Source organism: Pundamilia nyererei, unplaced genomic scaffold (assembly GCF_000239375.1).
Source record: "Pundamilia nyererei isolate P.nyererei 1_Seehausen unplaced genomic scaffold, PunNye1.0 scaffold00177, whole genome shotgun sequence".
Lineage (NCBI taxonomy): Eukaryota > Metazoa > Chordata > Actinopteri > Cichliformes > Cichlidae > Pundamilia > Pundamilia nyererei.
Genome location: NW_005187578.1, coordinates 372,233 through 387,021, shown reverse-complemented (window position 1 = coordinate 387,021; position 14,789 = coordinate 372,233). Strand labels below are relative to the sequence as shown.

At 40.8% G+C, this 14,789-nt stretch overlaps 1 protein-coding gene across 2 annotated transcripts in view; it reads left to right on the top strand.

Moving 5' to 3' along the window:
- The window catches only part of adcy8 (adenylate cyclase 8 (brain)), a 120,596-nt gene that overhangs the window by 47,020 nt on the left and 58,787 nt on the right, over positions 1-14,789 (top strand). For both annotated transcript variants that reach the window (XM_005746328.1, XM_005746327.1), the window contains exons 3-6: positions 5,652-5,782; positions 5,979-6,090; positions 7,509-7,636; positions 14,622-14,780. In XM_005746328.1, coding sequence (XP_005746385.1) covers positions 5,652-5,782; positions 5,979-6,090; positions 7,509-7,636; positions 14,622-14,780 — 530 coding nt within the window. The remainder of the gene's footprint in view (positions 1-5,651; positions 5,783-5,978; positions 6,091-7,508; positions 7,637-14,621; positions 14,781-14,789) is intronic.

The window sequence follows — 14,789 nt, the reverse complement described above, 5'->3', positions numbered from 1 at the left end:
CAGTGGAGCAAACACTCTGCAGCCCCCTGTCCACACACAAGATTTTAGCATTTCTAACATTTTGTTATGTGTCTGAGATGACTGCGGCATTCTCACTTCATTTACTATTTCAAAACCCCCTTGCTCTTATTTGGAAAGACCAGTCACTGCTAATCAGATAGCCTTCCTTATTTTTTTCCTACTTATCCTCCAGATAATCTCACACCAGCTGCAAGATTATCTGCAGGATAAGGATTAACAGGAGAGGTGGCTGATTATATTGCTCAGTTATTTGCCACAGAGTACTTTGATGAATATATGTCAAAGTCTGTCTCCTGTAAATTTACTTTACCTTTATTAACCGGGTACAAATACTGTAAATGAGCGGCCTTTGTGGAGTTTGCATGTTGTCACTGTGCCTGTGTGGGTCTCCCCAGGTACCTCCCGCCTCCTCCCACAGTCCAAGGTTAGGTTAATTAGTGATGCTAAAATACCTAAATTCAGCATACGTATGCTGTCTTTGGAAATTCCACTTAAGTTGAAAATTTCAGCAGATTTCTTTTGTTTATGTTTAACATGGGAACTAAGATTACTGTCTTGATGGCAAAAGGAGTTAAGAGAGGGAGAAGAGCTGCTGATAGAGTTTCCAAAACATAATGTAGTTAATAGAATTTATATTGTAATATTTTATCCCAGAGTACTGCGACAGGAAGCGGTACTATTTGCTCAAATGGAGCTCCTTGTGTGATTGCAGCAGGAGTTTGGCTGACGTGTGATTGAGCAGCACAGACACATTGCAGGGTTCAAAGGTTCAGTCTGAATTCAGGACGACTCTGTAAAATCCACATTTCTTGCAGTGAGACTCCACCACCAAAGCCCGGGGCGTTTGGTTGCGACGCAGCAGCCGAAGAATTAGCAACGCTTCACTGAAATGTTTGTCTGTCTAGACCTCAATTTGTGGATGCACTGCTCTGCTTTCCAGCACAGACACCAACACAACAAAAACAACAGCACAACAGAGGCGTGCCGAGAGCAGGGGGCGGTGCGTGCTCAACAACACAAGCACCTGCTCTCCTCTTACACATTTCACACTCAGCTGATGGTCACGTCCACAGTGGTGTGTCAGAGAGATGAGCTGTCCAATCAGCTTCTGCTCTCCATCACAAGCTGCAGGATCCCAGTGACTGAAACATAAACAACAATATAGCTGAGATTTTGAGTGATCATGTAGCTGGATGCATGAATTATCAATATGTTATTATTCTTTGCTAAAGATGAGGGGTTCTGTCTTTGTTATGATCCCTTTTTATTTTTGCATCGTATCTCTTCCTGTCATGTGTGAGTGTTTACCTCTGGATACTTCAGCTGCTCTGGTTGTTTTTTAGGTTTGGTTTAGTTAGCTTGTTTTTTTCTGCCACTGCAGCCATAAGCTTGCAAAAAATACTACATAACATTAACAACTGTCAGTGCTTTGCTGTTGGGTCCACTCAGGACTTTCCCCTCTGAACTGTGTCAGGGTGATTAGTTATGTAAATAAAAAGTATTGTTCGGGGTGCTGGTACAGCTCACTGTATGCTGGGAGGCTACAATGTAAAGTATGAGGTGTGTTCTGTGCACCGTTATGCACTGGTTTCACTGGTCCAGCCCACTTATGAGCTAAGACGAGTACGATACCCCAGTTTTAAAAGTTTGTTATCATGAAGACGACAGTTGTAAAGTGTCATAAAAAAGATGAAAAGAAATAAAGAATTGTTGAAGAGTCATTTTTTGATTAAGGTATTAAATCAATGCAACAGGAAGACCACCTGATTAGATGTGAACAGGTTTCCATGACAACAGATGAAACAGTGATTAGCTGGGAGCTTGGATGGATGTGGGTTTCAAAGTGGCTTGCAGATGCACAAACGTGGGGACTGCTAGGATAACATGTACATTATTTTCCATAGAGATGTACCGATTGGATGTGTATCAGCTAAGCTAACAGCTGATGTGGACTGGCATTTTCCCTCCTCTGGACCAACTTTTTTTAATCGTATGTTAAGGTTCAAAATGATTAGAGTTCATGATATTTTGATGGTTTTCTTTATTCTGATTGTGGTGATTTTTATGTTAGAATTTGCTCTGATGCTTGTTTTTACGTATTCGATGACAATCTTTGTATAACCGCTGCTTCATTATTTAAATCTCTTTCTACAGCAACGATGGAACTGTTGTCATTGCTGTGATCGCAGCAGAGGACGGTGTCGCTATCTCCCTCTCTCTGTGCGTCTCATTGCTATTATCCAGCCTCAGCCAGCCTTTCTTTGCACTTGTGCTCGGGGTCTGAAGAGGCTCTCCAGGGCTCTCAGACAGCATCATGCAGCTTCACTGAGTGCACATGAGGTTGCATTTTTATTTCTTACTGGAAAACTCATCTGTGAGCCAAGCAGGGAAGAAAAACAAGTGTGCTGTCTTACAGTTGTGACTGCAGAGGAACCGTGCAAGCTGATGACAGCAAATGTTCTCAGAGAATTATAGACGATCTAGTGTAACGTCGAGGTGGGAATCACCAGACACCTCACGATACGATATTAAAACAATACTTGACTCTGTCAATATTAGTGTCATTTGTTACATTTTGCAATATGCTGAGTATTTGGACTAAAATATATTGCAATTTATCACCTTTTTTTTTTTTTACTGCAAATTACATCCTCAAAGTTAAAATGTATCAAAACCTGTTTTATCCAATAAGATAAAGTTACCTCACTTCAGTGTTTTCTTTTTGGTGCCAAATGAGATTATCAAGAATGGCAACATTGTCACTAAAACCAACAAATGTTGCCATAAAACGGAGTCGGTCTGTTATCAGTCTGTTATTGAATGTGGTCAAGCCAGCAATTATACGCAATCTGTTTCTGATAATACAGCAAATAACTGTGATAAATCATTGAAAATCACATATCTGCTTCCGTCTAAATAGACAGAAATAGAAATTTAACAGAAATTGACATTTAACTATTACATTTGCACTTGACAGCCTTCCTGTTCTATAGGAATATGAACCAGAATACAACCAGCTGGCAGCTAGTTGAGTCCCCTCGTGTTGAGCTGAATCATTCAGACTGATGGAAACATTTGTGCTCATTTATAAATTAAACACCAATTATTTGCAAACCTTTTGCAATCTTTCCAAGTGTGACTGCAGCCACTTAGAGAAAGGTCGCCTCCTATCATGCGACCTTGCAGCCCCGTTATTCATAGTATCCTGGTGTATTTGAATAGAATAGAATAGAATAGAATTCAACTTTATTGTCATTGCACATGCACAGGTACAGGGCAATGAAATGCAGTTTGCATCCATCCAGAAGTCCTTTAGTGATATAGATATATTACAATATATATTAGCAATAATATAGATATGTGAGTATATTACAGAAATGGGTCTATTATGGTATGTTATAATGTACACGGTATGAAGTATGTTGTGAATATTCTATAACTATAAGTATGTACAGGATATGAACAGGATATAAATATGAAAAACTATACAGAATATGAAACAAATAACTTTACAGAATCTGAGATATACAGTTATACAGAAATGGGAACTATGCAAGTTGTAAACAGTTGTAGGATTAAAGATTATCGTTAAAAATTTGTATCTAATCAAATTTGTATCTAATCAAAGATTAAAATTTGTATCTAATCAAATATAAATATATTTTCCCTCAGCCCGTGTTTCGAGTCGTAGAGTTTTTGGGAACTGTTTGCAGTTGCGGATTAATCCATATTTGGAGCTCTTTGGTGAGTAATTCCAACAGCAGAGTGCTGTATGTGGGGCTGAGTCATAGTGAAGCGCGGTGTGCATTCATGGTAATGAAAGAACATGATGTGCCCACGTGCAACCATCATGTTGTCTTCAAGATTTACGGCTCTTCAAATGGAATATCACTTTAGTCTCTATCACAAATTCATTCCAGTGAAAATCTCACCAGAAGACACACCAGAGAGAATAAAAAGCTCCAATGTCAAAAGTCTGTGCAAAATTTCTTTCAACTTGTTTATCAGATTGGGAGCAAAACTAATCTCCCGCCTCGTGCAGATTTCCTCTCGTGTTTTTAAACAGTGAGTCTTTAAGATGTAGAACAGGGCCAGCTGGTTTGTTCGGAGCCTTTCCAGCTATTAGACTTGTCCCTCTGTCATCCCTTTGGCGTAAAATATTCCAAAAAACCTGCAGGGCTTTTGAGCATGTGCGTGCCGTGTACTGATGTCACTGTACGTGACGTTCTGGTTGGTTCTAATGTATTCAGTATCTGAAAGAAGCAGTTGCTTGGCTCTGGTGCGGCTCCCCGAGGCCAAAAGAATCCTGAGGGATGCTGCATCGCTCCCACTCCAAATCTGTTTCTGCTTTAGCCAAGTGGCACCGTGTCAGTACAAAAATCACAACACAAACTCGTTTACTTGTGATGTTCCTGCGAGCGCGGAGGCTTTGGAGGATCCTGCTCGAGGAGCTTAGGCTGGCAGAGCTCAAGCCATCTTTTTTAATTCATTTCTCACACACACAGCCCCTCGTGTAATTTCTTTTTAAAGGCTTTATTTCTGTTCCTTCGATAATTTACTGTTGATGTTCTCTCGTTTATTATTGAAACATTTACATACATCAAACATAGTTTTTGAATTTATCCATAAAAAGGCTGTTTCCATTTTTTAGCTGTAGTTCAAAGCATTTAGTTTAAAAGTGAAACAATCTAAAGTAATGATGTGAAGAGTTTACCTTCCTTCCTGTGTTTCTGGACGTAGATGCTGCTGTACTAGAAGAACTCACACTGATCAGCGTTCATCTCAGTGCAAGCTGACATCAGCTGATGGCTCAGCACTTCCTGTTTTCCATATGTTGCCGTGTAAGGTTGGGGAGATCCCAGGACAAACCTTTGCCTATAAACTGCTGCAGGAGTCTGTTGGACTGTTAGGTTTGAGCTAATAAAACTCAAAGTTGTGGTTCATGGGGTGATGGCCTCGTGCTTTTACGAGGGTTGTTTACAGCAGAGTGTGAAGTGGCTGGAATGAGAATTAGCGCCTTTAAATCCGAGGACCCGGTTCGCTCAGAAAAGACCGTCCACTCTGGATTTGAAGGCTTCAAGTAGAATTCAGATATTTGTTGTTATTCAAGCAGCTGACTGTGAAGCTGAAGCTGTTGATTTACCGGCCTGTGAACAATGCTGGCCTCACCTTTGGTCACGAGCTGTGGGTGGTGACAGAAGAAATAAGAGCGCAGATAGCAGTGTTGGTGAGCTTCTCCTGAGAGGTGACTGGGGTCAGCCGTAGACACAGGGTGAGGAGCTTGATCATTCAGGAGGCTCTGAGTAGCTCCTACTGGGAGGAGACCCCAGGCAGACCCGAGGCATGACAGCTGACAGATGAAGTGTCTCGTCTGTCTTAGGAAAGCATCAGAGTCCTCCTGAAAGACCTGGGGGAGGCATCAGGGGAGAGGAAGATCTGAACACCTCTGCTTAGTCTGCTCCCTGTGGACAAATTAACGAATGGAAGTGCCAATCACAAAAATGGTTCAATAGTCAATGTTTTTAAACACATTGTGATTTGTCGGTATATGCAGATGTTATGTTATTGTTCTGTATTGTGTCTTTTTGTCATTTCAAAGCGATGAGATGATTCGTTCTTCTCCCCAACAGGAACGACTGGTGTTATCAGTCCTGCCTCGTTTTGTAGTTTTGGAAATGATCAACGACATGACAAATGTAGAGGACGAACACCTCCAGCATCAGTTTCACAGAATCTACATCCACCGCTACGAGAATGTCAGGTGAGGGTCCAACAGCAAAACACCTGTGTGTGTCCCGATTAAAGACATTTGAGAGTTTTTGCTCTTAAGAACAAAACTGTGACATTTACGTAAAATGTGCAAAATCTGACATCACAGAAAATGTCATCCTCATTAAGTATCATAACTTTTAAGAAGTGAGCTGGATATTAAAGTGACATTTCCGTATTTTATTCAGCATTCTTTTCGCAGATGTTAAAGGCTTCACAAACCTCTCCACGACGCTGTCAGCGCAGGAGCTGGTGCGAATGTTGAATGAACTCTTTGCACGCTTCGACCGCCTCGCACATGTAAGAGCTTCTCATCCCAAATGCATATGTGCATATAATCTGATTTTAGTCTTGAGATTTGAATCAATTTATTTTCCCATTAAAAATATTTGCTCATTTGTGCATTAAAGGATTAATAAATCACATTTCTTTAGAGATACCTCTTAGCAGATCCAGGATCAGTGTGTTCTGGATCAGGTTAATAACCTTTACCTAACAGCTGATTACCTGTCTGTGGTTAACTTTTGATTTACTTTCACTCATCTTATGAACCTCCTCTGAAAATGGCCCAAACAGCAACGCCAGCTTGGCCAACATTTGTAATGTTGTGTGTTGACTCATAGCGTTGACTCAGGGTGAGTCTGGATGCCTCACCTCAGCCACGGGCCGCATCTGTCAAACACATCACCTGATCTTATGACTTATGGCTGATTATGTGGAGACTTTTTATACGATGGGACTCAAATTTTGTTCAAATATTTGGTAAACTGTGTTAGATAGAACTGTTTAGTGAAAGTCAGCTTTAAAGGCAACCAGTTTAAACTGATAATCTCATAGATCCTATAATGTTCAATCAATATTTAGACTGAAACACTTTTCCCAATATATAGTTTGTGAACACTTGCTTTATGGTTAAGTGAAAGCAAACTCTGAGGATGTCCCTGTGGATGAGGGAGGTGTTTTTCCACAGCGTCGCCAGGTGTCGCTCGTGGGGATCATGTGATTGTTGGGGTTCTCTCTTTGTTATTGTAGCCTTGCTTGCTAAATGCTAAAGAGTTCTATAAATGCAGCTGCAATAAGCTGCATTGTTGTGGCAGACTTGCATCTTGCTAGCTAGCTGGTAAGGAATTGCAAGGATAGCTTCTCAGCTCCTTTACTGCCACTTTCTGGCAATAGAGTGTATCATTCAAGATGCTGGATAAAAATACATGCACATACACCATAAATGGTAACATAAACTCTTTAATTTTTGCTTCTGTGTGGCAGGCTATCACTAAAAACTATTTTCCCAGTTGTATAAAAATAATTACTGAAAATGAAGCATAAGAATAGACTTTGCAGCTCTTCTTTTTCCACATTGTTTGATTGTGGAGCCCAGAGCTCATCTCTTCTGCGTCAGCCTCTCATGGCTGTCGGGACTCATGAAAACTGAATAAAGACGCTCCAGTAGAATAAATATTTATTCAAAACAACACAGTGAATATCTGATTCAACATCCACTGTGTACGACTCAGCTGATATTAGATTGCAGAACATTTCAGACTGTCACGCTTGGCTGGTCGCAATTTCACAGTCAGAGAAGGAATTCAGAGATAACCTGATATGTTTTCTGTGTTTTCCTTTTTTTTTCTAATTTCTACTGATCTTTAATTCTTATTTCAGGTATAGTCATTGCTTAGGTTTTCTGCCTTTATGGTTATGGTGTTTGTCTGTTGCAGGAGCATCACTGTCTACGAATAAAGATCCTTGGAGACTGTTACTACTGTGTGTCTGGTCTGCCGGAGCCTAGGCCGGACCACGCCCACTGCTGCGTGGAAATGGGCCTCAGCATGATCAAAACCATCAGGTGCTGTCTTCTTCTACTGTTCCTTACTTTTTAACAAAGCTCCTTGTTGTAGGGAAAGGCTTTTACTGCAGCTGTCATCAGTTGTTTATGCCTTTAGTTTTACCTTAAATAGGTGAACAGTAGTTCAGTTGATTTCAGATCAGACCACTTGTTTTCCATCAAAGACTCCTGTGTTGCTTTTACAGTATGTTTTTGGTCAGTCCACTGACTCACTGGAAGCTGGAAGCCATGCATGTCCATGCAATAGATTGATCTTCCTGTCTTACTTTGATTTCTCTAAGTAACAGTGCCAGAGCTTTTTCATTTATTTTTTTTTAAATTCATTCTGGTTTCTAATTTCGAGAGTGATCACTGGTTTGCAGATTATGCACTAATCTGTTGGATATCAGATTGTTCCCTGTAAAGTCTTTCTTGGATGGCAGGCCTCATGTAGAAATGCTTTTGTTATCTACCATGGAAAGGATCCTGCGATCATCCACCGCTCTAGGTCTGTTTTATGTTGCATCGCTCCTCGGCACGTTCTTCTTTTTCTTGTCTCATCAAGCTTTAAATTTGACGTCTCTTAATGTTGCTGCGATCGCTCTAATGCATTTGTTTTTTGTTCGTAGCCTGAGGATGGCCTGTTTCACTGGCACAGAGAGCTCCTTTAACAACACCGGGTTCACAGAAACAGCTTACAAATGCAAATGACACACTTGGAATCATCCTCAGCCCTTTTCTCCACTTAATCTATGAAGACATAATAAAAGGAGGAACGCAGAACCTGTCCATGAGACAGCTTTCGAGTGCTTTGCGCAATTATATTTCAGCCCCTGGAAATAGAGGACTGTACATTAAAAGTGGATCTAATTCCAATATTTTTTAAGAATCTGCACTTTTTGATTGATATAAATAAGCTATAAGTTAGATGTAGTGTTTTAGCTATTTTTTTTAGCTATTTCCTCCCATTTTATAAATGCTGACTTTTGGCCTGGTCGTGATTTATTATGGGATTGAGAGGTATTAGCATGCAGTGCATCTTGGTCTGCCCTAGATTGCCAGGATACAAAACGCCAAAATCCTCATACTGACGTTTCACAACAGGATTTTCTCTAACCAGTGAGGGACATGGGTAAATACACCTTTTAAACAGGTGTGTATAAATACACATGTGACTACGAATACATTTTTAAACCTTCTTGTCTGTAACTTTAAAAGATAAAACATGGTAATAAAAAAAATTACTTTTATTTTGGTGCAGCGGTGGTGCAGCGGGAGAGAAACCCTTTTAAATCAAAGTCGAGTTTGTCTGTTTTTGTATGAATAGAGCAAATTCATGGTGCAATGAATTCATTGTAACTGCAGGAATCATCTTAGAAGAATAAATGTCTTTTACCCCGAGGACTGTCCTAGTATCTGTTCTGCTTGGAAAAGCCTCCCTGCAATATTTGCATGCAGCTGTGTTTCAACACAAAATCAGTATCAAATCATGTACATTTGAATTAACAGATGCATTGCTGAAATGCAAGAAAACATGTTCGTAGTGCTTGTATTGTATTTTGCAACACACAAAAGGGCTTTATAGATCTTTGTATCAGACTGTGAAATGAGTAGTTCATAGGAAAGGAGAAAGAGTCAGTTCTTCTTTGTCTAAAAGGCTCACAGACGCTGGAGTTTGTGCTTTGATTTATTTTATTTCAGTGATCCTCGGTGCTGCTGTAGCGTTTTAACCCCTTGCATTGATATAAGAGTGCGAGAGAAGAGGACTGATGTTCAGAGGAAAGAGACAGATTAGGGTGGATAAGCTGTGAGATTTGTGCTCAGTACCATCATGTCAAGATGGTGAGCTGTGCACACTTTTTGCTGCGACACCAATCAGTTTTGCAAAAGCTGGAATAAGACGAGATGGGTTTGCTTATATTGTCCAAATAAAGCAGGTTTTTACTTGTTTCTGAGGGATTGTAAAGCATAAAGGTGGGACCACATTGTTCCCGACTCGTCCGATAAACAGAGGAAATACTAACCCCTTCCTTAAAAGTTGGAACGCTGTAAAAAGTGAATAAATGAATGCAACGATTTGCTGGACTTTTGGGAGGGGAATAATATTCCACTGTTATCTGAGAGGAATCCAGCTGCTCAGCTGTCCGTGGTCTTATTTGTCATAAATTTCACTTAATGATGTTTCTGTTTGTGAAAGGTCTGGACTGCAGCGAGCCATGAAGCTGTGCTGTTGGATTAGCTCCAGTATATGATTTAACATTGTCTTGTTGAAATATGCAAAGCCTCTCCTGTGACAGATGCTGTCTGCACGGGCACAACCTGTATGTACCGTTCAGCACTGGTGGTGCCTTTCCACATGTGCAACCACCATACCGTCAGAGTTTCAGGCTTTTGAACTGAGTGCTGATGACGAGCTGGACGTAACTCTTTAGTTAGTTCACGATGTTCTTTCAGCTGTTCGTTTTTGGCACCACTTTACTTTTCCAGCCTCTTTTCCAACTTTTTTGCGACATGGTGCTGCCATTAAAGTCAAAATGAGCTAATATATTTAATGTAATAGTGAAATGTCTGAGTATAAGCATATATGTTTTATTGTGAATAGAATATGGGTTTATGAGATTTTTCAAAGCATTGCTCTTATTTATGTTTTACACAGAGTCCCAACTTCACAGTCACAGTCGTCAGTAATCAAACACGGTTTTAAACACTGCTGTGTGCAACTACATGTGGTGATATAATCACACAAAGACGATGTTGGTCGAGTTTACAGAATCCGGCTTATGTTAGCTAAACTTGCACCAGTTTCCTTCTTTCCTCGTATTTGTTAATGCAGATTCTGGTCACACGTTGCTGAACAGATGCATGAAGGCTGAGAGTAAGCTGACAGATTCTAGTACAGCATCTTGTCATACTGGTTTACAACTTCCTGTTACACAGATTGAGGCGTTGGTTACATTTTTGTGAATTTCAAAAATTGTCAGTCCTCATTGTACATTAAAACTAGGAAGACATGTTAAGCCGTTAGCAGTTCAGGCAGTTGAGGTGGGAATGTTCCAAGGTTTCTGTATCTTTAGGCTATTTTAGCACATCCATTGCAGCTCAGCAGGGGAGCACAATCAGGGAGTACTAGTACAAAGAAACCTCACAGAAAAAGTCCAAAGTTACGATGTGAAGCTCTCACATGACACCTGGAGGTCTGAACCAAATGTTTGGGAGGATAGAAACAGGAGGCTCCGAAGACAGTTCAGTCTGCAGAAATTCTCTCTCCCTGTTTTGATGTTTATCGCCGTCTTTTGTTGAGGTCAAGACTCAACACAAATCTAAAACTAAAAGTTTGTCTGGTTCACCAAACACTGCCAACGTCTTCTTAGATGGATAGTTTGTTCTATCCATCCATCCATGGCTAACAGTTTTTCTGTTACCTAGACGGTTAGATTTTATTTCGAACATGCAAATATAACTGAAATAACAAGAAAAAAATAAGAAAAAAACTTAAAAACACGTTTTCATGAATATCTCTGTCTACACAATGTCTATGCTCAAAAAGGAGTAGGATGAAGTTTACACTTTTCCTGTTCCCACCCCCTAATTTCAAATTTCATTACTTACAAATTAATATTTAGAATTCGACATATTCTCACCCTCACGTTACTCAGTCATTAGCGATGTAGAGTAGGTGTGTTTACCTCTAAACACTGCTATAGACGAGAAGATGGGATTTTCAAATGAAGGTGTTTACAGCTGAATGCAGGGACAGAAGTGGAGACAGACTGCACTGTTTGTTAGGCACAAAAACACACAGTATATCTCCTCTGACCTGCTCCTGTTAGCACTAATCAGCTGTTAGTGCTGATTTGAAGCCTCAGCAGGACGTGTTCACAGAATTACCTGACATATAATAAGGTTTATGCCTGCCTGTGTGATACGGCCTGTTTAAGAAGTCTGTGCTCCAGTTTTAGCGAGTGAAATCGTAGCACTAAGTAGCACATCTGTGCATGTCGCCTGTACATCTTATAGATACAGCTTGCTATTAGCCGACAGCCTCTTGTCCAAACATATTTCTAATAAAAAAATTAACATGATGGAGCCGAACCACAAACACAGTTTTAAACCCCTTTCAACATGTAAATTAATCAGAACGGGAGCTATATTGAAACGTATTGATTTTTTTGGTATAGTATTTTTTTCTCTCTTATTTTCTTTTCTAAATGTACCTGTATATTGTTTACATGTTTGAAATAAATCACCAATCAAACTGTGGTGTCCAGAAACAAAGGATGGTGTCACAGAGACTACATCCATTTTTTTCCCATTTAAAATCTGTGATATTTACAAAAACCCTTTAACTGATTAAAGAACAGGAGACTCCCTTACTGCTGCAGACACGAGGATGAATGTGGTGTGTGCGGAAAACTTACAGATTGGGGATGATCAGGACAAAAGTCTGGGAAGAAGCCCTGCTACTTCCAGATGCCACCGACAGATTTCCATTAAAATCTGTTGTCTTAATTATTATTTACTCTACGTCAGCACTCACAGCGCACACATTTACACAAGCATTTACTTTCTGCCTCTACGTCAGAGGTGACGAACTCCAGGCCCCGAGGGCCGGTGTCCTGCAGGTTTTAGATCTCACCCTGGGTCAACACACCTGAATCAAATGATTAGTTCATTAGCAGGCTTCTGGAGAACTTTGAGACATGTTGAGGAGGTCATTTAGCCATTTAAATCAGCTGTGTTGGATCAAAGACACATCCAAAACCTGCAGGACACCGGCCCTCGAGGCCTGGAGTTCGACACCTGTGCTCTACGTGCTCTCTTAGACGGCAGCATCTCGGGGGTTCGCTATGTTGCCTGAGGATACTTTGGACTAGAGCAGCCAGGGAATGAACTACCAACCTTTGGATTTGTAGGTGATGTATATATATATATATATGGAAAGAACTTCCCCGCAGAGTCAACACAGCATCTTCATTCTCCTCCTCCTCTTCGTCGTTAGCTGCAGGTTGTTTGTTAATTTTTACTCCAGGTGTCGTCTAGCAGTTGACTGACTTTAACCACCTGTCACAAACACCCAGGATGCCTTTCACCTCACATTCATTGCGGCTCTTATGAAGCATGAAATAACGCCAGGAGGGAGGAAGAGGCGTGACAGGCCTGTCTGCTCCTCGGAGGCTGTTATCAGCTGCACTCTGTCCTGCTTTTATTGTGTTTCAGGGAAAAAAAAAGTACGAAATGAGAAAGTAATTTATTAACAGGTGCGACGAGTCTACAGAAACAGTTTTACCGCTTTTGTTGAAGTGCCACAGATATGCCTGAACTCTTTTGTGTTCGTTTCTTGGTGGACTTGAACGGTGTTTGCCTGGCAGCATTATCTGTCTCCGTGTTCTGTGTTTCTTTAGTTTCACCAAAGGTCAGTTTCATGTATATTAATCTGCTGAATTAATGCCGTCAGTGTTTTTCACAGTACGACCCAAAGTGACCCCTGAAATATTTTTAAATTAATGCCAGACGTGTCCCCCTGAAGTCAATTAGATCAGCTTTTTTAAACTCAAATATACATACCTGCGTGTGTTTATTCACAGCCTCACAACGCTTTATTTTCATTGTATTTTCATGCTCATGTAAGTGGTCCAGTCCACTTACACACCACATTATATATTACTTTGTATTCTGAAACAGTTAAACATGTTTCAGGTAACTTTTGAAACGTATTTCTGGGAGTATTTGAATGGACTGTGATTGTAAATGGATCTGGGAGTGACTACATGCCTGGTGTGCAGTCAGGGGAAGCCCAAAACATTGTTGAGGGGTGTCAACGTTTTTTACATGGGGGACAAATTGTGGGATAAGATTGTTGGTTCGTCTAAATTCACAGAGCAAATCTTTTAATTTTGTGATTTTTAAAAAAAATCAAGGTACGTGTACAGTATGGTACATCAGCTACGTCAACAAAGCTAAATCACACGCTGGCATCATCTGTCGTGGTTTTACATATAATAACACAATAAAAATAATCTGGTCCTCACCAGGTCTGATAATATCACCTGGATGAACAGTAACACACGACAGATTTCACCATCTAATTATTCATATAAGCCAGAATGCAGAAACAGTGCATGAGCTCACAGCATGATTCAGCATCTTCTAGAACAGGGGTGGGCAATTCCAGGCCTCGAGGGCCGCTGTCCTGCAGGTTTTAGATCTCACCCTGGGTCAACACACCTGAATCAAATGATTAGTTCATTAGCAGGCCTCTGGAGAACTTCAGGACATGTTGAGGAGGTCATTTAGCCATTTAAATCAGCTGCGTTGGATCAAAGACACATCCAAAACCTGACTGTATCAGTCTCTCACATCGTTGTGGAGGATTTTTTGACGTAACTTCTTTTCATTGAGTTTAGTTAAACTCTCTCAACAGCGTGTCACAGCCTTTCAGTCAGATTGAGGTCTTTGAGTGGAGCATTGCAAAACCTTGGTTCGTTTCTTTTTCAGCCACTCTGCTGTAGATTTGTAGATGTGCTGCTTTTCTTGTGATCTTTGCAGTTTGAGACCGATGGCATTTAACTCTAGGGGCTGTGGCGTGCCAAGGTCCTGTTGTTGCAAAACAAGTCCTAAACGTCAGCCCTCCACCACCGTGCTGACCGTTGGTATGGGGTGTTTGGTTAGTTTTAAATGTTGTGCTTTACATTATGGATAAACTTCTCCATTTTGGTCTTGTTCTTCCAGAGCACAAACCTTTACAAACCTAAGACTTCCATGTTCCTTTTTCCCGTTCTTTGGGATTTATTGCCGCCGTCGGTAAACCCTGTAATGGCACAAAGCAAAGCTGTACAGCTAATCTTCTCTTTCCACTGTATTAACAAACATAGTTTGTTCGTTCTTCTTGCCAAAAATCAGCTAGTTTTCTCCGTTTTTTCTCAGTACATTACTTTAGCGCCGTAGTCCTGATTTATATAAGAGTACTATGCCAAAGATTAACCGCTTTTTTCCCGCTTTCTTCCAGATACGTGAGATCACGGACGAAACACGACATCGACATGCGTATTGGGATCCACTCCGGCTCGGTACTGTGCGGCGTGCTGGGACTCAGGAAGTGGCAGTTCGATGTCTGGTCCTGGGATGTGGACATCGCCAACAAGCTGGAGTCTGGAGGCATCCCAGGGTGAGGAAA